Source organism: Coffea arabica, chromosome 2c (assembly GCF_036785885.1).
Source record: "Coffea arabica cultivar ET-39 chromosome 2c, Coffea Arabica ET-39 HiFi, whole genome shotgun sequence".
Classification (NCBI taxonomy): Eukaryota; Viridiplantae; Streptophyta; class Magnoliopsida; order Gentianales; family Rubiaceae; genus Coffea; species Coffea arabica.
The window spans coordinates 73,592,869-73,617,210 of record NC_092312.1 but is presented as its reverse complement, the minus strand read 5'-3'; the positions used below and the strand labels follow the sequence as shown (position 1 = coordinate 73,617,210).

The 24,342-nt window shown below is 37.6% G+C and overlaps 2 protein-coding genes across 5 annotated transcripts; one reads left to right on the top strand and one right to left on the bottom strand.

Annotated features, from left to right (window-relative positions):
• Window positions 1–297: 297 nt before the first annotated feature.
• Window positions 298–12,336, bottom strand: LOC113727911 (uncharacterized). Of its 3 annotated transcripts, none has more exons than XM_027252312.2 (14): window positions 12,055–12,336; window positions 11,819–11,924; window positions 11,449–11,697; window positions 7,999–8,128; window positions 7,809–7,911; window positions 6,456–6,579; window positions 5,292–5,357; window positions 4,347–4,385; window positions 3,467–3,547; window positions 3,287–3,334; window positions 2,572–2,622; window positions 2,390–2,458; window positions 1,288–1,524; window positions 298–1,020 (listed from the first exon to the last, which is right to left on the bottom strand). In XM_027252312.2, the coding sequence occupies exons 3-14, from the start codon at window positions 11,596–11,598 to the stop codon at window positions 760–762; spliced, it is 1,359 nt and encodes a 452-aa protein (XP_027108113.1). In that variant the 5' UTR covers window positions 11,599–11,697; window positions 11,819–11,924; window positions 12,055–12,336; the 3' UTR covers window positions 298–759. The 3 variants fall into 3 exon arrangements, with proteins under 3 accessions (XP_027108113.1, XP_027108114.1, XP_027108115.1); XM_027252313.2 differs by having other exon boundaries at window positions 11,819–11,883; XM_027252314.2 differs by lacking the exon at window positions 11,819–11,924.
• An 825-nt stretch (window positions 12,337–13,161) lies between these two features.
• On the top strand, window positions 13,162–23,853 carry LOC113727908 (uncharacterized). Of its 2 annotated transcripts, none has more exons than XM_027252308.2 (14): window positions 13,162–13,799; window positions 13,947–14,031; window positions 14,649–14,688; window positions 14,776–15,024; window positions 15,962–16,061; window positions 16,179–16,253; window positions 16,475–16,573; window positions 17,291–17,407; window positions 17,508–17,623; window positions 17,800–17,899; window positions 19,256–19,614; window positions 19,885–21,634; window positions 22,514–22,651; window positions 22,737–23,853. In XM_027252308.2, exons 1-14 carry the CDS (start codon window positions 13,668–13,670, stop codon window positions 23,436–23,438), a joined length of 4,062 nt encoding a protein of 1,353 aa, XP_027108109.2. In that variant the 5' UTR covers window positions 13,162–13,667; the 3' UTR covers window positions 23,439–23,853. The 2 variants fall into 2 exon arrangements, with proteins under 2 accessions (XP_027108109.2, XP_071932521.1); XM_072076420.1 differs by having other exon boundaries at window positions 13,428–13,799; window positions 14,776–15,049.
• Window positions 23,854–24,342: the final 489 nt, after the last annotated feature.

Sequence of the window (24,342 nt, the reverse complement as noted above, 5' to 3'; positions counted from 1 at the left end):
CGATTAAAAAAAAAAAAAAAGGTAAGGCCACAGCAGTTTCTTTTGGCTTACGACGAAGGATACTGCAAGAGAGGTTACACATTCTGCAAGGTCACCCCACTAACAACAAAGATCTACCCAGAGATGATTTAAATGAAGCAATAAGCTGGCCAAATTAGACCACATGCTTATCAGCAGGGGTAGTATAGTAGCCAAGACACCGACATGCCTGAAGCATTGTTGATAGTAAGGCCAAACAAGCTTCCCAAGCTGCAATCACCCTTTACATCCATGAAAAGATTAAAAAGACGATATGCCTGATTCAGAAAGCCACAAATTTATACAAGTTTGAAACAACCCTATCTATTTTTAACTTATTTGTCTTCACTTCATCCATAAAATTTACAACACCACCATACATTTGGGTAAAAAGCTATCAAAGCAGGAAGTCAATTTGAACAACTACCTCACTATCTAAGCCTACACTAAAGAAAGAGAGAGAGAGAGAGAGAGGAAAAAAAAAATAGAGGCCCTTTTTCCCTTTCATCCTCACCGGAACCATTGTACAATTGGCAAAGGTAAATGAAAAAGCATACTCCTCCAAGAAGGAATTATCTCCTGATCACTGCCTACAAGAAGGCAGGAGAACTGGCTGCCTACATAAAATGCCAGTAAACAGGCGTTGAAAGCAACTAAGTCCAGGCGCTACTCATGTATCTCAGCCATCATCAACAAATCAAGGATGGAGGCACCTTTACCAAAGAAACAGTAGTGACAAAATCAAGGATTTACAGCCTGTCGGGGTTTTGGCGGTACATAGCAAGTTTCACCAGAGTCAGGTGGAGTAAGCATATGAGGGTTGCATCTATCAAAAATAATTCGACCCCCACGTCCAATTCTTCCACGGAAACTGGGAAAGTTGACTGATGGTGTAGATTCTCCGTCTGGTATTAAAGAAGCCTGTGGTGGAACAATGCCAGCAGCAGCCAACTTTTCTGGATCTAGGGGCTTTGTAAACAACATAACTGGCTCATCTGGATCCTGTATTTATCCCAAAAGAAGATTTTAGTAACTTACCATATCAGATAAGCTTTTTTTTTTTTTTTTTGGGGGGGGGGGGGGGGGGGGAGGGGAGTGTGGCTGGGGAGAGGAAAGGGGGGTGGTGAAGGGGGCTGGGTAGCAGGAATGGCTGCTGCAACTGTTACTAAAATCTTTTAGCTCAACCAACAAGGGCAAGGAAATATTTGAGGTGATTAAGAGGAAGAACATTTAGGAGACAATTACTGGTTTAGACTACAGGGCAAGTACCAATTTATTCAGCCATCCATTTTGCCGTTTGACATCCCGCCTTGTGCTTGCTGCAGAAGCCATTACCAGTTTTGAATCCATAAAAGGTGGATTTTGTGCAGCCACAGGCCGCAGGTGTGGACGACTGTTAGCAACATCGTCAGAATCAACAAATTCCTCTTCACTTGACACCACCTTGCTGGGGAATGATGGCAATCCTGGCAGGGCCAAACTGTCTTCAAGAAGCTCGGTTTCATTCTGAAAATACCGAAACCAGTCACTATCAGTTACTTGACTCAAAACACAACTTGATTTCTTGTAAATGGGCCGATAAAGTTTAAAATATCGATCATGCGTACATTGTTAGGGATAAAGCTAACAAGTGAGTAGTAACATAATTGTATGTTCAGAAATGTACTATCAAAAGTCAAACTCATCTACAATGTGCTAAAACGGCAGAAAGAATCTCAAGCATGCACACAGCGAGATATTTTGAAATTTTTCCTCAATGACTGCACGGAAGCCTAGAAGGCAATTCCATTCTCAACCATTTTTTAGATGCAAGAACAGTGCAAAAGCAATGAACGGCAAACTCAGGCTTCGAAGGCTCATTGCCTGCATCTTGCCATTCATATCTCTGAACTTGTCTCTTTCCATATATGAAGTCATGAACTAGGTCGCACAAGAGAGAATGACGGGTCATAGAGATATGCCCAAAGTCAACTGAGAAGAACCTCAGTGATAAAAGGGAATGACCATGCAGTTTTCAGACATAGAAAACCATGTTATGCAACACTCTCTAGACTCCAGACTCTAAATTGACATGCTAAGTGAAGATTCAAAATAACAAAATGAGCTTTCATCTCTAACAGCCATACTTTACGATCCCCTACTCCCTAGCACCATATATGAGGGCTGTACAAAGATCTTGAGAAAGGCCTCGTGTCATAAAATTTGAGCAGCATGCTGCCTCCTCAATCCTCATTGCAGATAGGAACTTTTAGTGGTGGGATTAACTTTTGGTACATAACTAATTAACGGTGAAATTAACTTTTGGTATATAAATAATTAAGCAACTAGCATCTGTGACATGTGTTGGAAATGCAAATGAGTCAATTCTTACCTTGTACTTCATTTGAATCCTTTGAAGGCTAACCTCGCTCTCCATAACATCTCTTTTCTTCTCTTCTCTCTATACAAAATCATGTTGGACAAATTAGAATTGTCTGGATATAGATATTCAAAGGCATGTTTGATCCTAATTTTACATGTAATATTTCAAAGTCGACAGCTGGCAAAACATACCCTGACCAAAGCATCCAATATGGTTTTTGCTTGTTCAAGATTGCGTCTGACCTGAAACAGTCAATCAAAGAACACATTAACCAAACAACTACAATGTCAAAATAGTAGTATGAACAATATTACAAAGATGTATAGACCAAAATACTTCAAATAGAGGTTCAATTACAGGAATAGACAGTTATGGTTTAGCTATTTTAACCCAAATCTTTCAATGATGACGCCAGAGAGTGACCTTCATACCTCGACAATATTGTTAAACCTACAATTGCTCTTTTTTCATTTTCTAATATATTAAGCAATCCAATATGCTTGGACAGAATTACTTTTCAAACATTATGCATCACTAAACTGCACAGAACTGCTTATGCAGCCCGCCAACCACAGGGATTGGGCAATATGTATATTGGCTTAGTTAAGTAGCAGATAGTAGCACGCCCATACATATGTTAATGAGTTACAAAGATCTATAGTTTGTCACAGTAACATCCATGATCCATAAATATATTGTTCGCCAGAGAGAAGCAAGCAGCATACAAACATACGGATAGGAGTGCAGGCAGAAGTACAGTATCATCACATAGAATATATGGCCTTTAGATAAGCAAGGAGATGGGGAAAAAAAAAACTAAAACAAAGAACAGATGTTTCCATACGAGCTATCAAGCACAAAATGCAAAGAAAAGATATGACCATGCTACAGTGTCAGGCTGCTAACCTGACGAAGCTTTTCAAACGACTGCACATTGTTTTCCCTCCTTTGCATCTAAAAAGGTAATAAGTGGACATGAAAAAATTCCACCTGTCAAATTTCTCTTGCCACAAACTGAGAAATTGATACAAACCAAAACTTAACTGTCTAGGTCAAATCAACTGGTAAAGCAAGCAGAGGATTTACCCTCCTCGTGTGAAGTCTGTGAGCTTTCTCCCTCGGCCTAAACACATTATAGGGATTGGTGTCATTAACTGGAGGAGGTGGCTGTAAGACAGAATGCAGGAAATAATTGTCATTCAATAACAATAAAGCAATGCGCCAACATAAATAAAATGCAGAAAGGCACTATTGAATCCCAATTATCAAATGTAACAGGCCTCTGTTGAAATTCTAAGACACTAGAGTATACAAGCAAACTTAAATTTGGCAAAGAAAATACTACCCAAAGGGTTATCTTTCAAAGGCATCTAAAACACATTCAATAAAACCACTCCACAAATGATACGTCACTATTCTTTTATACCTCAACAAGCTGTAAAATCAAGATAAATTTTGACTTGTGCAGTCTGTTGCTTAATAACATTACGAGTCTTCAGCAAGAATGGGTCTGAGACGGAAAACTTGGATTTTTTGTGTATCAAGATATGGTTATTCAAACTATAATTCAATGCACTGACTTTTGCTCAAGTTGTGGGTATCAGGAACTAAAGGGAATATTGAACTCTGGCAACATCAGTTACAGCTCAGCAATGATAACCATGCAGCACAGAATAACGTAATTTAGATCAAGACTGCAGCAACCAAGCAAGAGAGAAATTTCTGAATCCTTGCAACATTTAAACTTCAAAGCACCAAACAACATACCCAAAACCCAACACTCCCTGGCCAAAATTCAAAAATACACAATGCAAAAGCAATAAGAAGAATAGAAAAGCAATGGATGAAACTGGAGAAGGATAAGTACAAGAGTGAAAAGAAAAGAACTAATATTTACACAAATACCCATCTACATCAATCTACTAAAACTTTGTCAACTCCTCAATGGAACAAAAATGCAACTGACCTGCAAACGCCGTAGAACAGGCTTTTGCCATCTTTCTCGCTGCAAAAGCCAGAAGCAAAAGGTAAATAAGGTAAATCCAAAATGAGATAGTGTTTAACAGATGTACAGGAATCAGGTGAATTATCCACTAGTGAAATTGTTTGATTATCTTCAATGAACTATCATACGTTGCACAAATCATCGCCATAAACAGGTGCTTGCAGGATTTCATGAAAATCTAATCCCAAAAGAGAATTACCGACAATGCATGCTTTTCTTAAATTATGTTATTGCCACAAATGATCCATCTAGAACTTCAAAGCAGCTTTATTGTACTTATTTTAAGGAAGGGGCTTTGAATGTAAACACAATATGCCACAGAATAACAACTATAACAATATTACTAGCAAGAAGCCCTTTGCACAGACAAAATACAGCTGTTAACTAGCTATACCTGTTAATCATCAAATCAAAAGTAACTTGGAATTCCAAACTACAGTTTATTTTGAGATTGCAGAAGTGGGATAGAACTACAGATGCTATCAATGCATAACTATTTTTCAAGAAAGATTAAAGATGAACAGTTGACAATACAACTCAAAAAACTAAACCAAGAGTACAAATGGAAGTGAATATGCATGCCTCAGATCAACAACCAAAGACTCTTTATATTATCCTATATTTTCTTCTTTCTTATAATGCATCAAATCAAGTTGATAACATCTTTTGCCAAGTAAATACACCAAGGCACATCTAAAATAGATGGACAAGACAGTGCAATTTTGGCAATCTGTGAATCAGGAAATCATGGCAGAGATGCAAGCGATTATAAGGATTCCAGAACAAGTTGAAGCTCCTTGACCATAAGTAGTATTCTCAAACAAGTTCCAGATTGGAAAACCATAGAGGAGAAATCCACATCTCATCCATATGTTTTTTCAGTACCAACGCATGGATGATGCTTACCTTTTCTTTCCAGTAATTGTAAATAGACTGGAAAACTCCGTACTTGATTGACAGGGATTGTAAAGCCTGGCATTGCAAACCAACACAAACTATTACAAGCAGAAAGCTTTCAATAGATACAAACGAAAAACCATTTATCAGATAGATAAACTACATGGAAACCAAGAGAAATGAATATCTGCACATTTCCTGGACAGATGCCAATAGTCTAAACCAAATATGAAAGTTTTTAATGAATGAAAAACCAAGTTCCCACAAGTTGAGCATGAATTGACATCATAATAACCCAAATTGATCTACCATTTGAGCATCTATAACTTTCCTGCATTCACATTCCCAGCCTACCATTAACATAATATGAACCTGTCCATAAAATAAAGAGCCCCAAGCCTATCACAGAGCTTCCTTCACCCACAACTTCAGTTTTACACAACTTTCCAGGCAGTCAATTAACGATATTTTTTGACAAGCTGAGTTTAGTCCACTTATAAACATCATATTTTGGTGTACTATATAAACTTAACTGATGACTGCAGATTGAAATTTGCTATTCGATAATCTTTTCACTGAACAGATTTTGCTCATAATGTACCAGTCAAGCAAAATATAGTCAATCCCATACTTCACCAGCTTTAGCTTGAAGCCATTGCAAACAGGGCGTCATGTTCGGATCAAGAAGTTATATCATGGCTACATTCAACTCCTACATGTCCAAACCATCGCTCTTCCTAAATGTAGCTTTTATTCAACTTAAATCCCTCTTTTCCAATTAAGGATGCTAGATTCCAGAATGAAGTCCCTGATTCCTGTCCTCGAAATAGCCTTAAATTTGACAATATGACAATTACTTGCTAAAACTATAATCAGTCCAATCTTTGCATTGCTTCTTTACAGGCATACAAGTATTAACTCAAGCAGAGCTATAAGGCCACCAACTAATGACGTGTTACCTTAACCTGAAGACAAGTATGGCAATCAACTAATACCTTACCTCCAGGCTTAGCATTTAAAGAAAAAATCAGAAAAAGGGAATGACTCATTCAACTAAACAAGCTGACAATGGGTGCTCTCTTTTAATTAGCAAGTTGCCATCCTCAAACATTAAAGCAACTTTTGGACCATGCAAACAAAAAAATTAATATATCTACAAAACAAAAATTTCACCTCAACAGCAGCATCAAGAGTCAGAAGCACAGGAACTGGTGGGCCAAGTGTGGGAGTAATAATTCCTGCTCTTTCCCGAGCCTTATGGTCCAAAACCTCTAACTTAAAAAGAATGGTCTCAAACCTGCATCAAGAGGCAAGCAAATGTCAGTACACGCAGAAGTTTAACAAGAAAAACTAACCAAGAAACAACAAAGGAACCTTGAGCTGTCACCTGATCCAGCATTCACGAAATGTAAAGAGTATCAGCGATGATAATACATTATGGGAATTTAAAAATGAGGAAATTCCAGAGAGTATTTTGACAAAGTCTGGGACACCGATACCTTAAAAGAACTATATGAATAAGCTCATAAAGCATAAAATGGCTAGATTAAATTATCAGACGAGAAAAATATTCCGACCAAGGAAGGCATCAGTATTACCTCAGAGGTACTAAAAGAAATATCATACATAGATTCCCTCCTAGTTACTCTAAACCTATATTAAGCTCTTTTCTTGAACATCCATTAATGGTTTACAGCCCCATTATCTGTTTATTCAGGAGTATAGGTGGGTGCGTCAATTCAAAGCTTAGTCCTTGTTAGCATTTCCTCTCTCTGCTGCTCCTAAATTCAAAAGATTCTCAATAGTAAATAGGTAGTCAAGGCACAAAATCCACAAATTTATACCCCGTCCATCCAACTTGCGGAAGGGATTAAATCTTTTACTCTCTCCATAGAAATACAATAAGAAACAGACATGCGGTAAGAAAGAAAACAAAGCTCATGGTAATTACTTGCTACGTAAAGGAATATGAACAAATGCATTTTATTCTAAAAAGCAACATTAAAATAATTTGCTTATCTCTTCGATAAGTGATACAAGTACCTTAGAGCTTGTATAGACAACTACTCTATTTATTATCAAGAAGTTCAAAGTTTAGGACCTCTAGTGAGCAAGAGAGAGAGAGAGAGGAAACAATAAACATTGACTCAGCATAGCTTTCTATACCAAATTCCAAGTAATATTAACATTATTAATAGTGTGGTACCTCATGGTAAAGCAAAATGATTACCCGCTGCAGACCACAAAGATCCTTACTCTTCATATGGTTAGGATATTTTACATGACATACCATATATGGTTTTCTATCGGCAAAAGAAGCACTGAAGACCTATTAATCTGAAAGTGCCGACTAAGCATTTGTCACGGCTTCATTGAGTCATTCACAGACTAATACTTTTATAACTCGGTAAGACACAACATGTTTCTACCGAGTTTAGTCATTCTTCGACAGCTAAACGGTGCAACCAAACTTACCACGAAACAACAAGGCATGTGAAGAAAAAATCATCAGAGCAAAATCATTACTTTTCAGCCAGTAGGATCTTTCTTTCTCTGTTGAACTCTTGTAGCCAATCCTCATCCTCGTTATCGAGATCATATTCGATAAACTCCCCGATCTCAGCTCGAGCTAGAATTTGTCAAACCAAGGGTCAGCAAAAGACAATAACTATCATTGCAAACGCCGAAAAGAAAAAAAAAATCATGGTTCACAGACCTCCTCTTGCACGCAGATACGACGTTGGTTGACCAAAAGTGCGGGAGTAGTCTCTTTCATATGTGTCAACAACCACGAATTGTGGTGTAGGTATTTCAGCAGCAGATTTCTTGCTAGAAACTTGTGGTACCTGAAGAGTAGAATTGTAACTCTGCATGCAACTTAGTATTAAAGGTAGATTTACACTCCCTTTAATTTGTACAGCAAGAATGTTCAAATTTCAAATGAATCTAGACATTAATATTCTATGAAGACTTCCCATTTTGTTGCATAAAATTTGAAAATCATCATATCAACTTCTGGTAAACTATGTAAAAGATCAAATCAAAGCTTAAGATTACTAATGGGCATAAAGACTTTCCTAACTACAGAGCATTCTAAATATGATATATGATGTGATATCTTGAGGAACAAAATTCCGAAGTTTGGAAGATACCGGAATCCCTGGTTGGCATCCATCATCTTTCAATATTACTTAATTAACAACTTAATGCAGATTCCAGCTATAATAAAAACTTGTCAAACACACAGCTGCCCTAAGGGAAAGGTCCCGATCTCTTTTTTCTTTCCAATTTCAAAAATGTTAAGTAGAACTAAGAGGTTGGGCTATTAAAACTAGTTACCAGATAATGAAATTGCAAAACACAAGTCAACCAATCAAAAAGGTTTAACTGGTTAAAAATCAAACCAACCCATGTCACTCCTTTATAATTTTGAGCCACAAAAGTGCTTCCTTCTTTTCTAAACCCACTTCATTTCTTTTCTCATTTAGTCTTCGCCACTTTCTATCTAAAGCTAAGGATCCTAAACTAATTGCTTTGTATTTGCATCTCTCTCTGGCTAAAATATTATGGTTTCATGTCATTGTGGCTCTACTATCTAATAACATAAGCACGACCAGTGTCTCCTGATTCATCCATGTCAGACTCATTTTAGACACACGTCAAGATACTATGTCGTATCGTGTCGATTTGTCCAACCGAATACATCTCAGGCTGTAATAACCTTATTAGGCTCTATCTCTAGGTAGTTCAAAAACTTTTTAAGTGATCTCGAGGTTATAATGAAGTTATTAGGATCCTTCTCTATGTGGTTCAAATATTATTCATGTGATTTCTGGGTTATAATTCGTGTTATACAAATCCTACTTTCTCTTGTAGTACATCCACAGCCAACTCATTTATATGAAGTTTGAAGATATCTATGCAGCATCATGTCAAGTTTGAGTTCAACATTCCATAGGGCATAACAACGTCATTGGCCAGCAACGCCTAAAATAACATCATCATAGCAACACCTAAATCTTTAGATAAAGATAACTGTATGCCAAAAATAAAATCTAAGGTTGTGTAACCTTATTAGGTTCTATCTCTAGGTAGTTCAAAAAATATTCATGTGATCTCTAGGTTATAATGACATTATCAGGCTCTTGATCTATGTGGTCCGGAAACCTTTCATGTGATTTCTGAGTTCTAACTCATGCTATACAGAAACCTACATTTTCTTGTAATACGACAGCAGCCAACTCGTTTATATGAAGTTCGATATCTACATGGCATCATGTCAACATCGTTGTTCCATAGGGCATAACAACATCATTGGCCAGCAACTCCTAAAATATGTCACTTTTAAATGGGTTAATTCCACTTTGCACTCTTTAATTATATAAAAAATCTCACTTTGATCCGTAAACTTTAAAATGAAACACTTTAGTCCCTAAACTATAAATTTTATCCCATTTAATTAGGATCATTGAGGAAGTGGAACAGATTTTAGATTTAAGTGTATATACTTTAGGGACTATAATAGAAACAATTTTATATTTTAAGGACTAAAGTAGAATAAGTTATATACTTTAGGGACTAAAATGGAACAAATTTATAGTTTAGAGATTAAAGTGTCCCATTTTAAAGTTTATGGACCAAAGTGAGGGCTTGCATTTAGTTAAAGGGTGCAAAGTGAAATTAACCCATTTTAAATGGTTAAATTGTTATCAACAGATGCATTGTTAATCTTTCTATGATAGATGAAAGTAGCTAAGGCATTATTTCCCATCAAATCTTTGCCCAACATGATCCTGTTATCATGCTAGGCGAGCTAATCCAAGAATTTACTCTTTATTTAAAATGGAGACCATAACATAATGACGGACCCCCAATTTCTTAGTTCAAGAACAATACCAAAGTCAAGTGCTTCGAGCTTCTATTTAACCTTCTATAAAGCAGCGGTGCCTAACTTCTTGAAGAAAAGGGACTGGAAACAGTGTTATTTTATTTACATTTTTGCATCTCCGATTAGAATTTTGCAACTTCTTTTTTCTTTTGTTGACCATCTTCCGAATGGACATGCATTACTTAGATGTATTCAGTCATTAAAGGATATCTAACCAGAAGTACACTATGTTCAAAAACCACTTGAAAATTAACAAGCCACATGTTACATTGTCTGGATAAAGGTTGCAAAATCACAACAATTTAGAGCTATAAGTCAGAAATGGCCAAGTTTCAGATATTGCACGTGGAAAATAATGTTGACCAGAACATAAAATGGAAAGTTAGCGATATAGGCAATCTGGTAAGAAGAAAAACAGTTAGGTAACTCATTTGACAGTTAGCAATCAGATAATCAATTATCAAAATGCAATAGTCAATTAGAATAGTCTTTCCATACCGCTGGGTAACCGACTCCCAAAAAGATGATCTTGGAATCAAAGGTCAAAAAACCCAAGTTACAACAATTATATGAGGACAATATACCCGATAATCTGGTAGGAATAAGATTAAATGTGGAGAATATACCAGATAATCCAACAAGAAAAAGAAAAGAAGGATTTATAACCTTCACTCAATAAATTTCACATCTATATTCAGTTCAAAAATGATAATTAACATTTCCTAAAAACCAATAAGTCAGCAACTAGAAAAAGCTGAATTAACAAATAAAAAAATTTTACTTAATAGATTATGTTCCAGAAGGAATAATTCTCACGGAGAAATCATCAAGAAGCTAGAAAATAGGCCAAACTGTATGAACTGTAAACTTCTCCAAATTTCAAAAGACTGACTGCCGATAAAATCCTTACCACATCTGACACCTTTGGCATGCGAAAATTGTCAGCAACATAACTTAATAAGTCTTCCATTTAGGCCTAATGTGGATCTAATTTGTGTAAACACTGCTAGTACAATTTGGGGTTACGGTTGCCTCCCCTTTTCCCTTTACCTGTTTGCTTCAAAAAGATAGAGTTGGGGATGCTCACAAGAAACTCATTTACATTCTAGCACTAATTTTTGCAATCCAAGTGGGACCAACTGAAGAGTAAAGCCGGTTTACTAGCACTTTAGCGGCAAATTGCAATCAACACATGAAGACAAAACTAGGATTGAAAAACAATAAGCAGTTCACTTAATACTTTCCAAACTAAGAGAGAGGGAGGGGAGATTTTTGTACCTCAATGTCAGCCTCAGCAGCAAAGCGGAGTATCTGAGAGTTACGAGTAGTTGTAGGTGTATCATCATCCTCAAAATCCTTTACAGATTTTACAATGGGAAGTTTCTTGTGAATGTCAAGCGGACGCGGCCTAAATGACAATCTACTCATATCAACTCAGCCCTGTTCTGCTCTCATTTCCAATATCAAAATGAACTCACTTCGCTTCACTTGCAATCCACCACTACCGCCACCATCACTCTCTCACCACTTCAGAAAAATAAATATTTTTGAAAATTTGAAAAAAAAAAAATCAATCATAATCACCAACGAGCAAGCTAGCAACAAATTTAAAAAGGAAATACCATTTCTAATCAGAATATTAAGATACCTGGGATACAGCATTCATCAATTCCGATTAAGAAACCGTTTTTCAAAAAAACCCTAATTCGTTTTCTGCAAAATTTCAAAATTCGCGCCTTGCTGCCTTTAAAACCCTAAAATATACATCACATGAATATGAATACATAATAATACAAATGCATATAAGCATTCATAAATACACGTACTTGTACGCGCATTTCATTCGTATAACGACATAAATACGAGTTTAGATTAAAAACATACCTAAATGCAGAGATTGGCGAGAGCAGGGGAAAGATAACTAGCAAAACGGGAAAGAAGAATTTGAATTGAGTGAAATTTAACTGTTTAAGTGTGTGTTGTGCGTGTGCTTTTTGTTTTGCTGGGAAATTTGGGGCTTTTGGAGAGGCAGAGGGGAGAAAATAGAGTAAGGGGGCAGGGGCTATGGTGAAGAGAAAAGCTCCAGACCCGATTACCCGAACCTTTAAAGCAGTGAATCTGGGCGCGAGTTTTAATTGTGTATGGATGTAACTGTTGCTTCGAGGAAGAAGACGGGTCGGTCCTTTGTAAATGTCCCAAATGTAATGCAGGGCTGTATCCTTCGGCCCAACTGGCTATACTCCGTCACCATACCAAAATGGGCTTTGTTGTGGTCCAGAACCCAAATTGGGAAAATTTAGAAAAGTTTTTCATTTATATTTTCCGGTGGATTTATATGTAGAATACTTGTTTAGTCTCGAAGTAATAAAGACGATCAAAATTTCAATGAAGAGCTTAGAATCGTTTGAATTGCTATTTTTAGAAAATTTAATAAAAAAATGTATCGTAAAAATTTTATCTGTGTGAGATACAAGAGATAAAAATAATTACAAAAAGTTCACAAAAAAATATAAATTTTTTTCTATAAAAACCAGCCATTCAAACAAAACCTAAGGCTACTAATCAACATGAATATGAATTTTCCCAAAAAAAAAAAAGACATGTTTCCATTCATAAATTCCAATTAATTCAGAAGAAACTTTAGAGTAACTATTCTCGATTTCTTTTAATTTTGTCTGTCCTTTCTCGACTCTACACTAATATAGAATAGGATATTAAGAGTCCTTTAAGGTTAAAAAGAAGAAAATCAATAAGTTGGAAAAAATTATTCCATCTATTTTAGGTTCATAATTACTTGCATCTTATATTCTTCTTTAGATAACGGTGTTTAGATGGTTAATGCGAGGAATGCGAATAATATTTCTCTCTTCCATTTACCATAGTATTAGTTAGAAGGCAACTTATCAAAATAAATTTCTTGCTTTAGAAGGTTAACAATTATTATATATGAAAGCAAAGCATATAAATGCATATTCATATGCTACAAAATAGAAACATAAATGGAAAGTGAAAAAAAAAAGTAAACAAATAAAAGGAATCGCAAAAATCTCACCCTGCATCGTTTCACAAAGTAAAATCATTTACCTCAGTGAGAGTAAATTTAGCACGATAGTTTTAAGTTAAAACCAGTTAAAACTTTTACCTCTTTACTGTCATTTTTATTTTCATGCGAATTCTTCCTGGTGCCAAGTTCAACTAGTTTTCGTTTTTTCACCATTTTCGATTTTCTTCTTTAAGCAGCCCAGCCAGAGAAAAGCATTTCTGCTAGTCTTGCTTGCTTCTTCCTTCTTCTCTCTAATTTTGGTTGCCCCGAAGCTTCAGCCAGGCTTTCAACTGAATATCCATTCGAATTGGAATGCCACCGCACCGGACCGCAGTTGGAAGCCTCGATCCAATCTTGTAACGAGAAGGGAATTCCCTGTTAGATCCGTACCCTGTTTCTTGTATAAACTTCAAGTTATTTGAAATTGTTGGACAAGATTTAGACTGAAAAAAAAATGCTGAGGTTAAAGACTTTTCGTCCCACAAATGATAAGATCGTCAAGATCCAAATGCACCCAACTCACCCCTGGCTTGTCACCTCCGATGCATCCGATCACGTCTCCGTTTGGAATTGGGAACACCGCCAGGTTTTTCCTTTTAACATTTTTCCATTTAAAACACTATATCTGGGTTTTGGCCTATTTGTATTGGAATTACTTCGGTTATTTTGCTTCTCCTTTCTGTTTCTCGAATTTTGATTGGTTGTGTATATATATATTTTTTGTGGGTATTAGGTGATTTATGAGCTGAAAGGTGGGGGTGTTGATGAGAGGCGTTTGGTTGGTGCTAAATTGGAGAAGCTCGCAGAGGGCGAATCAGGTACCCTTTATTGCTTTACGATTTCCCTGCATTTTTCTGGGTCGAATTTTCCATATGGGTTTTAATGGTTAAATAAGTTTGAGCTATAGGTTACCAAATGACACATTGTGGATATGTGCCGTCATTGAGCTCTGAGAGCTCTGAAATCTGTATTCATCTAAGTGTTAGTATAAAGTTTAAAATTTGAGTACTGCTACGAGTAAACGTCTTAGCTGGAATGCTAGTGAACTCTGACTATTATGGCATACTGCAACCTTTGTTTTCATCTTTCTTTGTATGCTGCGACTCTGTTTCTTCCACTGTTTGTGTCGCAATATTTGAATTTGAAGTTTTACGTGAAGAATAATATTTAAGACAGAGTAGGTGGAGATTAGTACCATTACAGGGTTTTGCAAATTGATGGAACTTTTGGGAATTGATGGTTTAAATTTCCAAATTTTATTCCTAAAATTCAGTTGTAGCTGCTGCTCAGGGATGCTTTGGTTTATTAGAAGCTAGAAACCAAAATACAAGAAATTTTGCAACCTGAATTTGCTTGGTTTCCAAGTCTTGTTTAATCATGAAATGCTTTCCCCTCATTTGTTCTTGGAATAAGTCATTATTTATTTGTACCCCAGAGCCTAAAGGGAAACCTACAGAAGCAATCAGAGGTGGGAGGTAATGGATCAATCCCCTGACTTGCCAAATTTTCTGACTTTTGTGGATTTGTTTGTTAAACCTGAGCCATTCAGTGCATGGTTGAAGTGTTAAGCAGGTAAGCTTTTATGATGATGATGTGCGGTTTTGGCAACTTTGGCGCAACCGCTCTGCTGCTGCTGAGGCTCCATCCGCTGTGAATAATGTTACTTCGGCTTTTAGTACTCCAGCCCCTTCAACTAAAGGACGGCATTTTCTTGTAATATGTTGTGAGAACAAAGCCATTTTTCTAGATTTGGTGACAATGCGTGGGCGTGATGTTCCAAAGCAAGATCTTGACAACAAATCACTTCTTTGGTAAGGCATTGCTTCATATAATTCGGTATGTTCTTAAAAACTTGAGGATGGGATTATTTTGCTCAACTCTTTTATGCTATGTTACTCAGACTCAGTAATCAAGTCCTATTGACATGGCTACACTAGTGCAAAATGGAGAGTCGGCCACGGTAAGGTAGTGCAAAGTTGAGAGTCCGAGTAACATAGCTTTTATGTATGTGAGAGTCCATTAGTCAGAATATCACCAACAGGAGCTTGAATAATCATGCATCCTTAAGGTGCAAAACTAGTTACATAATCAAATGAATGATGTGGGTTACCATGTGCAACTCGGACGGAAGCAAACAAACGGAGATACATACTTTCTTTTTGGTGTTCTTGCTTGTGATTAAGTCAATTGATGCAAGGGGCTGCCTTTGAAAGAGTCTTAAGTTACATTGTAGTAAAGGATGGCATACTTATTTGGGTTACTTAACAATTGACATCTCCTTCCAAGAAAATTCATTTCTTCCCTCTATATCTCCAATTTTGGTGGTCCCTCACATTAAACTTATATTCTTAATCTTTTATAAGATGGGTCTTTCTTCTCCAAGGCTGTAATTGGGAGCATATAAGCTGAACAGAGACTCTGATAAGAGTTAAATTTCCACTCATCGAAAGGTTTTATGATACTAGGATAGATCCCCATGTTACTGCTATACCTCATTAATCTACACCAAAAGGATGGTTAGTTCTGCAATTGCATCATTTAAATCCAACAGATAATCTAATTTACTGGAATTCCTGCTTTGCTGGGGCCCCTTAACTATGATATGCATTGCACCTTTCATATGGCAACTACGTGGCTGTTTCAAACTATTCCCAGATGATATAACAAAAGTTAGATTATCGATTTTCTCCATCTCTCTCTCTCTCTCTCTCTCTCTCTCTCTAAATTTTTTGAATGTCTTTGTGACAGTATGGAATTTCTGGCAAAGTCGGCGGCTAATGAGGGTCCTCTAGTGGCTTTTGGTGGATCAGATGGTGTAATAAGAGTCCTTTCAATGATAACGTGGAAGGTTCCTTCTTCTAAGTGCTTTGCTCTTTTAATTTGGCCATTGATATTTTGCCCAGTTGTGTCTGAGAATATGAAAGTGCCAAGGATTGGTGTGATGTGGTTTCTCTTCCCTCTGCAGCTTGCTCGTAGGTATACTGGAGGTCACAAGGGGTCAATTGCTTGTTTGATGACCTTCATGGCTTCATCTGGCGAGGTAGTTTCTCTAAGTCTGTCAACCCTTTCTTTTTAGTTTGAATCTATTATTAAGTGTTTCTCTCTTCCTTTTGTATATGTAGTGTATCTTAGTTTATAGGAGGAAGCATCCGTAGCTTGGTGTGTTGAAATTGATATGTCACAATTCTCTAGTGGATGTCCTTTGTTTTATTAGTCATCTTTGTACTGGTGAATATTACATCTCCTTGTATTTTGGCACAGGCATTTTTGGTTTCTGGCGGTAGTGATGGTTTGCTTGTCCTGTGGAGTGCAGATTATGGGCATGATTCACGAGAACTTGTGCCTAAGCTGAGCTTAAAAGTAGTATTCTTCTTAACCAGTTGCTGTACATTTTAATTGTTTTTCTTCCCTTCTTGTCTTTTCACTCTAGTTACTTTATAAAATTATGTTTAACTTGTACTTGATCTGCTAATGCCTTTTCTTAGATTCCTTGCTATTCATGTATCAGGATGAAGAGTGTCTCTTCTCTTTCCTATGTAACATAGTCTGTTGTTTAGGTGCTAAATTTTGACTTTTTGAAATGTTAAAGTTGCTTCTCTGACTCCAATACCCAATTCTTTGTATTTATATCCCGGTTAAGTTCTTTCATATACTGATTTGCTAAGATAGCGAAATCACAAGAGGTAATAAGTTTTTCTGGGTAGGTCTAGTATTATTTGGAAAAAAGTTCCTTGAGGTGGTGCGCACCATTTAGCTTCAAAACAGAGTTTGGATTCAGAAAAAGTGAACTAATTTTTTTATTCAAGTGGATGTTACTAGTTGTCGTTCATTCTGGAATGACATACTTCTTAGGGAGTGATGCAAAATTTACTGTTAGGTTGTCCTTACAGGAACTTTTTTTTACTTCTTCTTTAGCTATTCATTTTGTATTTTATATCATAAATACGCATTTAAGCTCTTTTTACCTGGATGATTAATAGTTGCAATTTGCAGTAACAGGATTTGTTAACACTTTTACGTTGACTGCAATAGTATTCTGGAAAACTCTTTCATTCATTTTCCTACAACAATTTTTAGGCCCATGAAGGTGGTGTTACAGCTGTCGAGCTGTCTAGAGTGATTGGTGGTGCACCCCAGCTAATCACAATTGGTGCAGACAAAACTTTAGCTATCTGGGACACGATTTCGTTTAAGGTGTTGTATTGATTGTTTTTAGTTGTATTGTCTCCTTTACAGTGTGAAAGTTGATTTATGCCTGTGCCTTTGCTTGTTCCAATCGTTTTCCCTTTTCCAGGAATTGCGTCGAATAAAACCTGTGTCAAAATTGGCTTGTCATAGTGTGGCATCCTGGTGCCATCCTCGGGCTCCCAACCTTGACATCCTAACCTGTGTCAAGGATTCTCATATATGGTATGCTTATTTCATTCCGCTTTATCTGATGTTACTAATTTGCTAATATTTGTTTTATGCATACTCGAAAGAGACTGCTGTGATGGAGAAGCCTTTGATTTATGACTTTGGATGAAGAAAATAAATGTTTTCCTTCGCAGTGGAAATTTTGATGTCTTTTGGACCCTTTTTTACAGGGCTATTGAGCACCCAACTTACTCTGCTCTTACAAGGCCATTATGCGAACTGTCCTCATTAGTGCCACCTCAACTACTTGCATCTAATAAGAAGCTAAGAGTATGTTTCTAGTCTTTCATTTGTTGTTGCTGATCTTTTTTGACTTGATATGTTGAGATCTTGAATTTAGTTTTGCAGATAGAGTTTTCTCTAACAACTTAAATTAAGATAACTTCTTTTTTGCGGACTGCATTGTGTTGAAATTTCATCCCATGAACTTTTTTGTTTGCGCACTGCATTGTCTTAACATGGATGAGGTCTTCTGATTGTTGTAGCCAAGTCGATCCTGGATTAGAAGTGAATGTTAGAATTATTAGCAATTTTAGATGAGAAACATTCAATGTGCTATTTTATCAGTGGAAATTTGGCAATAACTGATAGTTAGGTGGCCTATGTTGTCAAGACTAGACAAGTGACTTAATCAATGACCTTAAGGTAAGATTACAAGACGCATTGTCATGAAATCAAGTGCCACACAGAGAATAGGACCATGGAAAGTGACACTGCTCATGTAGGTTAAGGCCAGAACTCATCCTCTCTTGGGACCTAGCAAATAATTCCTAACCCAATAGGTCTTCCTTCAGCGAAATTTACTAGCACCTCGAGTGTAGCTCACAAATAGGCTCGAGTCTCACATGTATTTTATGCATGAAAGTCTTCTGCACTTTTCATGTTTTAAAATTTTAATTTTGGCTTTACAAATCAAGGTCAAGCATGTTAACACGAGCTCAGGTTGATGCTTAATGTTCAACTTGGATTTACAAGTTTAATGCCCTATGTGTGTGGATCTATGTGTGTCTGTACATTTTAACCATAATATGATGATCAAAGAAGGCCAGCTTTTATGGCCTACCTTCATTCCTTTCTGATGGACAGTCCTATTGGCCAATAGTAATCTCTTTTCTTCAATACCAAGAAGAGGATAAATATAAAGTTATAGAACTTTTTCTTGGAACTGGCTGTGTTGGTTTTTTAGGGCATAAATTAAGAAACAACACCTTAGTGTTGCAAAAAAAGGGCTAACAAAAGACTTGTATTGAAGGCTGAAAATAACCTTATGTCTTCATTGATCAACTCACTATTTATGGTATTTACATGAAACAAACATAATTTCCAGCTAACAACTCTCCATAAAAATCTAAACAAAATGACTTGCTAACAAATTAACACAATCTAAGTTTTAGCAAAAATATTTGTTAACAACTCGACATGATTTTCTGTTAACAAATATCCTAACAATAGCATTTATTCAACAATTAACTAACTTATTCTAGTACCAAATGAATCTAGAAAAATCTGCAAAAGTTGGCATATCTCAATAGGCTGCCCAAGTGTCCAGAATTAGGTTATCTCGTATGGATATTCTGTACAAAGAACTCTATGAAGAATATAATACTCGTTGACTTTCTTATGCAGGTCTATTCTATGGTTGCACATCCTCTTCAGCCTCATTTTGTTGCTACTGGAACCAATATTGGTATCATTGTTTGTGAGTTCGATCCTAGATCTCTTCCACCTGTAGCTGCACTGCCAACAGCTCCAGGAAGCCGAGAACATGCTGCTGTATATGTCATTGAGAGGGAATTGAAGCTAGTACAATTTCAATTATCTAATACAGTGAATCCGGCACTTGGGAGTAATGGTTCCTTGAGTGACACCGGAAGGATCAGGGGAGATGCACCTGATCAACTGAATGTTAAGCAAATCAAAAAGCATATTAGTACTCCTGTTCCACATGATTCATACTCGGTTCTTTCTGTGAGCAGTTCTGGGAAGTATGTGCTCCATGATTTTTGCTTCTACACTTTAATGTCTGGGAAGAAAATTGATTATTGTTACTAAGATATTGTCAATCAAATTTCAAATATTCAAATTATTTTCAGTTGTTGTTTTGTTTTTGTTATCTCCCTTCCTTGCCCTTTATATTTATGCTTGACGCATAACACTTTAGTGGAAAGGATTGTCGGAGTATTTGTTTATTCAGTTTCTGGAATTTCGCTGCTAATACAATTTATTGAACTGCTTTTTTCTATGATGGATCACAGGTACCTGGGTGTTGTGTGGCCTGACATTCCATACTTCTCCATTTACAAGGTCAGTGATTGGTCAATTGTTGATTCAGGCAGTGCAAGGCTTTTGTCTTGGGACACGTGTCGAGATAGGTTTGCGATACTTGAATCTGCTGTAACTCCTAGAATGCCTATAATGCCTAAAGGCTCGTCAAGAAAAGCTAAGGAAGCTGCTGCTGTTGCAGCACAAGCAGCTGCAGCTGCTGCTTCAGCTGCTTCATCCGCCAGTGTTCAAGTTCGCATACTTCTGGATGATGGGACATCAAATATATTGATGAGGTCAGTTGGCAGTCGCAGTGAACCAGTCATTGGTTTGCACGGGGGTGCACTACTTGGTGTTGCTTATCGAACGTCGCGAAGGGTCAGTCCTGGGGCTGCTACTGCTATTTCAACAATTCAGTCAATGCCCTTGTCCGGCTTTTCAAGTGCTGTTTCCTCTTTCAGCGCTTTAGATGATGGTTTTTCTTCTCGGAGACCTTCAACTGAAGCAACACCATTGAACTTCCAACTATACAGCTGGGAGAGTTTCCAGCCAGTTGGTGATCTTCTTCCTCAGCCTGAATGGACTGCATGGGATCAAACAGTTGAGTATTGTGCTTTTGCCTATCAGCATTACATAGTCATATCTTCTTTGCGTCCTCAGTATCGGTGTTTGGGGGATGTGGCAATTCCTCATGCTACTGGGGCTGTTTGGCACCGGAGGCAGTTATTTGTTGTCACACCGACTGCGATAGAGTGTGTTTTTGTTGATGCTGGTGTTGCACCTATTGATATAGAAACCAAGAAAAGAAAAGAAGAGATGCGACTTAAAGAGGCTCAGGCAAGAGCTGTTGCCGAACATGGGGAATTAGCATTAATTACAGTTGATAGCCAGCAAACTACATCACAAGATAGGGTAAAATTGAGACCGCCAATGCTCCAAGTTGTGCGATTAGCTTCTTTTCAGCATTCTCCCTCTGTGCCTCCATTTCTAAGTTTGCCAAAGCAATCTAAAGGTGAGAATGATGATTCAGCAATGCCAAGAGAGGCGGAAGAAAGGAAAGTCAATGAAGTTGCTGTTGGTGGTGGTGGGGTTGCTGTTGCAGTTACTCGGTTTCCAGGTGAGCAAAAGCGACCAGTTGGACCTCTTGTAGTTGTGGGTGTTCGAGATGGTGTCCTTTGGCTTATAGATAGGTACATGTGTGCCCATGCAATATCCCTTGGCCATCCTGGTATTCGTTGCCGATGTCTTGCAGCCTATGGAGATGCAGTTAGTGCAGTGAAATGGGCTAGTAGGCTGGGCAGAGAACATCATGATGATTTAGCACAGTTCATGCTTGGGATGGGTTATGCTACTGAAGCACTTCATTTGCCCGGGATATCCAAGAGGCTGGAATTTGATCTGGCCATGCAGAGCAGTGATCTTAAAAGAGCTCTTCAATGCCTTCTAACAATGAGCAACAGCAGGGATTTAGGACAAGAAACTCTTGGTTTGGACTTGAATGACATCATGAATCTAAATGCAAAAAAGGAAAATGTTGTCGATGCTGTAGAAGGGATAGTTAAATTTGCGAAGGAATTTTTGGATCTTATAGATGCTGCAGATGCAACTGCTCAAGCTGACATTGCCCGTGAAGCTCTTAAGCGTTTAGCTGCTGCTGGGTCCTTGAAGGGAGCTTTACGTGGTCATGAGTTGCGAGGACTTGCTTTGCGTCTTGCAAATCACGGGGAGTTGACAAGACTGAGTGTATGTTAATCATGTTTGGTTCTTTTTTATTGCATGCTTTTGCAGTGTTCGCCAATCTGTTGACAAAAAATGCCATAGAATGTTTCTTATGTTCTGTCTCTTAATCTGTTACCAGTTTTGGAAAAAGTATAGAATTCCAGGTAATGCCATGCTAGAATTTTCAAAGACATAGTTAATTGCCACTTCATCTAAAAGGTCGAATCCTTAGAGAATAGGGTAGTCAATTTATCTATGCACTCTGACATAACCTCTCTGATGTGTTATTTTTTGATAGCCAAGCATGTAAATCTACAACAAGGGGTGGTAGAAGGACTTGAGAGCATGACCCTATACTTGCTTTTACTAATGTCATGTGACTGTACACGAAAGCATCTTGCACCAAAACTTTTTTTGACCTCATGATCTTGTGCCAAGGATAGTTTGTGGTGGAAATCTTCCAGCAACTGCGGATGCTTTTATGTCTATATTCCTCTCACTTGCCAGTTTTGCATCTGCTGAGAATGATAAGATTCTCGAATTGCGAGCCTTCAATGAGATTTTTTTGGCTCTATTAAAAGGAAGTACGTGGATATGTACAGAACTTAATGTATCACTGTGGAATGAACAGAACCTTTAGAATTATTGGGTTACATCTTTCTTTGAGTTAGAATGTAACATATAAATCACGGAATGTAAAAGATGAGAATGTTTAATAAGCAATTAGCAGGATGGTTGTCTACCAAGTATTTTTTATGGATGAATTTAGCTGTATTTATGGAGGCTTAATGGCTCCTTCAGGATCATATAGATGCTCTCTAATTTTCTGCAACTCCGATGTTTAAATTAGATATCTTTCTTCTCCCCGTATCTCCGTAGTGACTGTAAAAGCATCTTTTTCAGAATCTGGTCAACAATATGATATCGGTCGGCTCAGGGAGGGAAGCAGCATTTGCTGCTGCTGTTTTGGGAGACAATGCTCTCATGGAGAAAGCATGGAAGGAAACTGGGATGCTTGCTGAGGCTGTGCTCCATGCTCAGGTATAATTTTCTATCTTTGCAGTTTTGTTCTTGTAATGGAATTTAGAACTTTAATTTGACCATCGTAAATCTTTACACATCACAGGCTCATGGGCGGCCTACACTGAGGAGTTTGGTTCAGGAATGGAATAAAGAGCTACAGAAGGAGATGGAACCCATTCCCTCATCGAAAACAGATGCTGCTACTGCATTTCTGGCTTCCCTCGAGGAACCTAAGTTCACAAGTTTGGCCGATGCTGCAAAGAAGCCCCCAATTGAAATTCTGCCTCCAGGAATGGCATCTCTGTATGGTCCTAATCCTGGTCAGGGCAAACCTCCTCCAGCCGCTCAAGGTCAAAAGCAGCAGCCGGCTAAGCAGTTGCTCTTGGAAGGACCAAATGCCACTGCTCAAAATGCATCGGCTCAATCGGAAACGGTTGCCCCAACTACATCAGAATCCATTGCTCCGCCCAAATCAGATTCTGATGCTCCGAATACATCACAATCAGGTACCGCACCTACATCAGAGTCTAGTGTGCCACCTTCTGAGTCAGGTGCGACCTCATTGGAGGCGGACACTTCAGTTCCTCCAGATTCAAATACTCAAGTACCTGCAGAGTCAAATGGAAAAGCTGCAGAAAACCAAAGGCCCGTTGATGAAACTGGTGTCGACAATCCAAATGCAACACCAGAAAGTGTGCCTTCGGTATCTAGTAATAGTCCATCCACATCAGACACTGCTTCCCATCCACCAAACAATCAGGGTTCAGATGTTAACTCAGCACCTCCAATGATTGATTTCTCCTGACGGGCAGTCTACCTGCTGATTGCGTTATTACCTGTGTACACTAGTCACTCTTTTTATTCAGCCCACTGTATAGAGAAACTTTGTGATTTGAACGCTTGTCTTGTGCGATAGGGAGCTTCACGATTGTACACATTTCTTGAAATTGGTCGGTGGGAGGTTTTGCTCCCAGCGCCCATTGTATTTGCATACCGGGGCCGACAATGTTCCGGGCGAGTACTGAGTGCCCCTCCTTTTGTACACATTAGTTTGTCAAATTTTTGTCTTTACTTTTTTTTTTTTTTGGTTTTCTTGTGTAGAGATTCTGGTAGACTGATGACAGCTTGCAGTTTATAGAACCTTATTGTACCATCAATCTTGATCAAAACCCTCTTGCCTTGTACCGCAATTCTTCATCAAAGTATTTGCCATGTTGAAATTGGGTGATTATGCTTTTCATTCTTTTTTAAATAGATTAAATGTTGATAGCATTTAATCTTCCAACTTTTAGATATTTTAATTGTTATCTTAAGGAAACTCTTTTAGCTCCAATGAAAGCAAACCTTTTGCATTGAAAAATTGCTACCATCTATTTCTTTGATGTGGCCTTGTTTGGAAAGGAATATTCTACCAAAAAATCTCTACATTTTTCGTAAACATATTTTTCAATCATTTTTTTATCTTATATATATCAAATTGTTAAAGCTCCAAAAAATTGCAATCCAAATGCAACCAATTTTTTTTTATAAAAATTTCAGAAAATTGTAACCCAAACACAACCAATTGCAAGACACTTCAAAGCAGTACAGCTGTGAGCGTAGCAAAGAGAATGGGCAAACGTCTATCTCAGTCTTTACTGCAAGCACGATTTAGACGAATAGAAACCTAGCATAGATGATACTATATCACAAAAGTATAAAGGTCGTAT

Bases quoted from the DNA above. Each gene is read 5' to 3' on its own strand.
- LOC113727911 (XM_027252312.2), bottom strand. From the start codon at position 11,598: ATGAGTAGATTGTCATTTAGGCCGCGTCCGCTTGACATTCACAAGAAA. The intron at 6,580-7,808 runs GTAATGATTTTG...CTCTTGATGCAG, and splicing joins AAGATCCTACTGGCTGAAAA to GTTTGAGACCATTCTTTTTA. The intron at 2,459-2,571 runs GTATGTTTTGCC...GATTTTGTATAG, and splicing joins TATTGGATGCTTTGGTCAGG to AGAGAAGAGAAGAAAAGAGA.
- LOC113727908 (XM_027252308.2), top strand. From the start codon at position 13,668: ATGCTGAGGTTAAAGACTTTTCGTCCCACAAATGATAAGATCGTCAAG. The intron at 14,689-14,775 runs GTAATGGATCAA...GCATGGTTGAAG, and splicing joins GAAGCAATCAGAGGTGGGAG to TGTTAAGCAGGTAAGCTTTT. The intron at 22,652-22,736 runs GTATAATTTTCT...TACACATCACAG, and splicing joins AGGCTGTGCTCCATGCTCAG to GCTCATGGGCGGCCTACACT.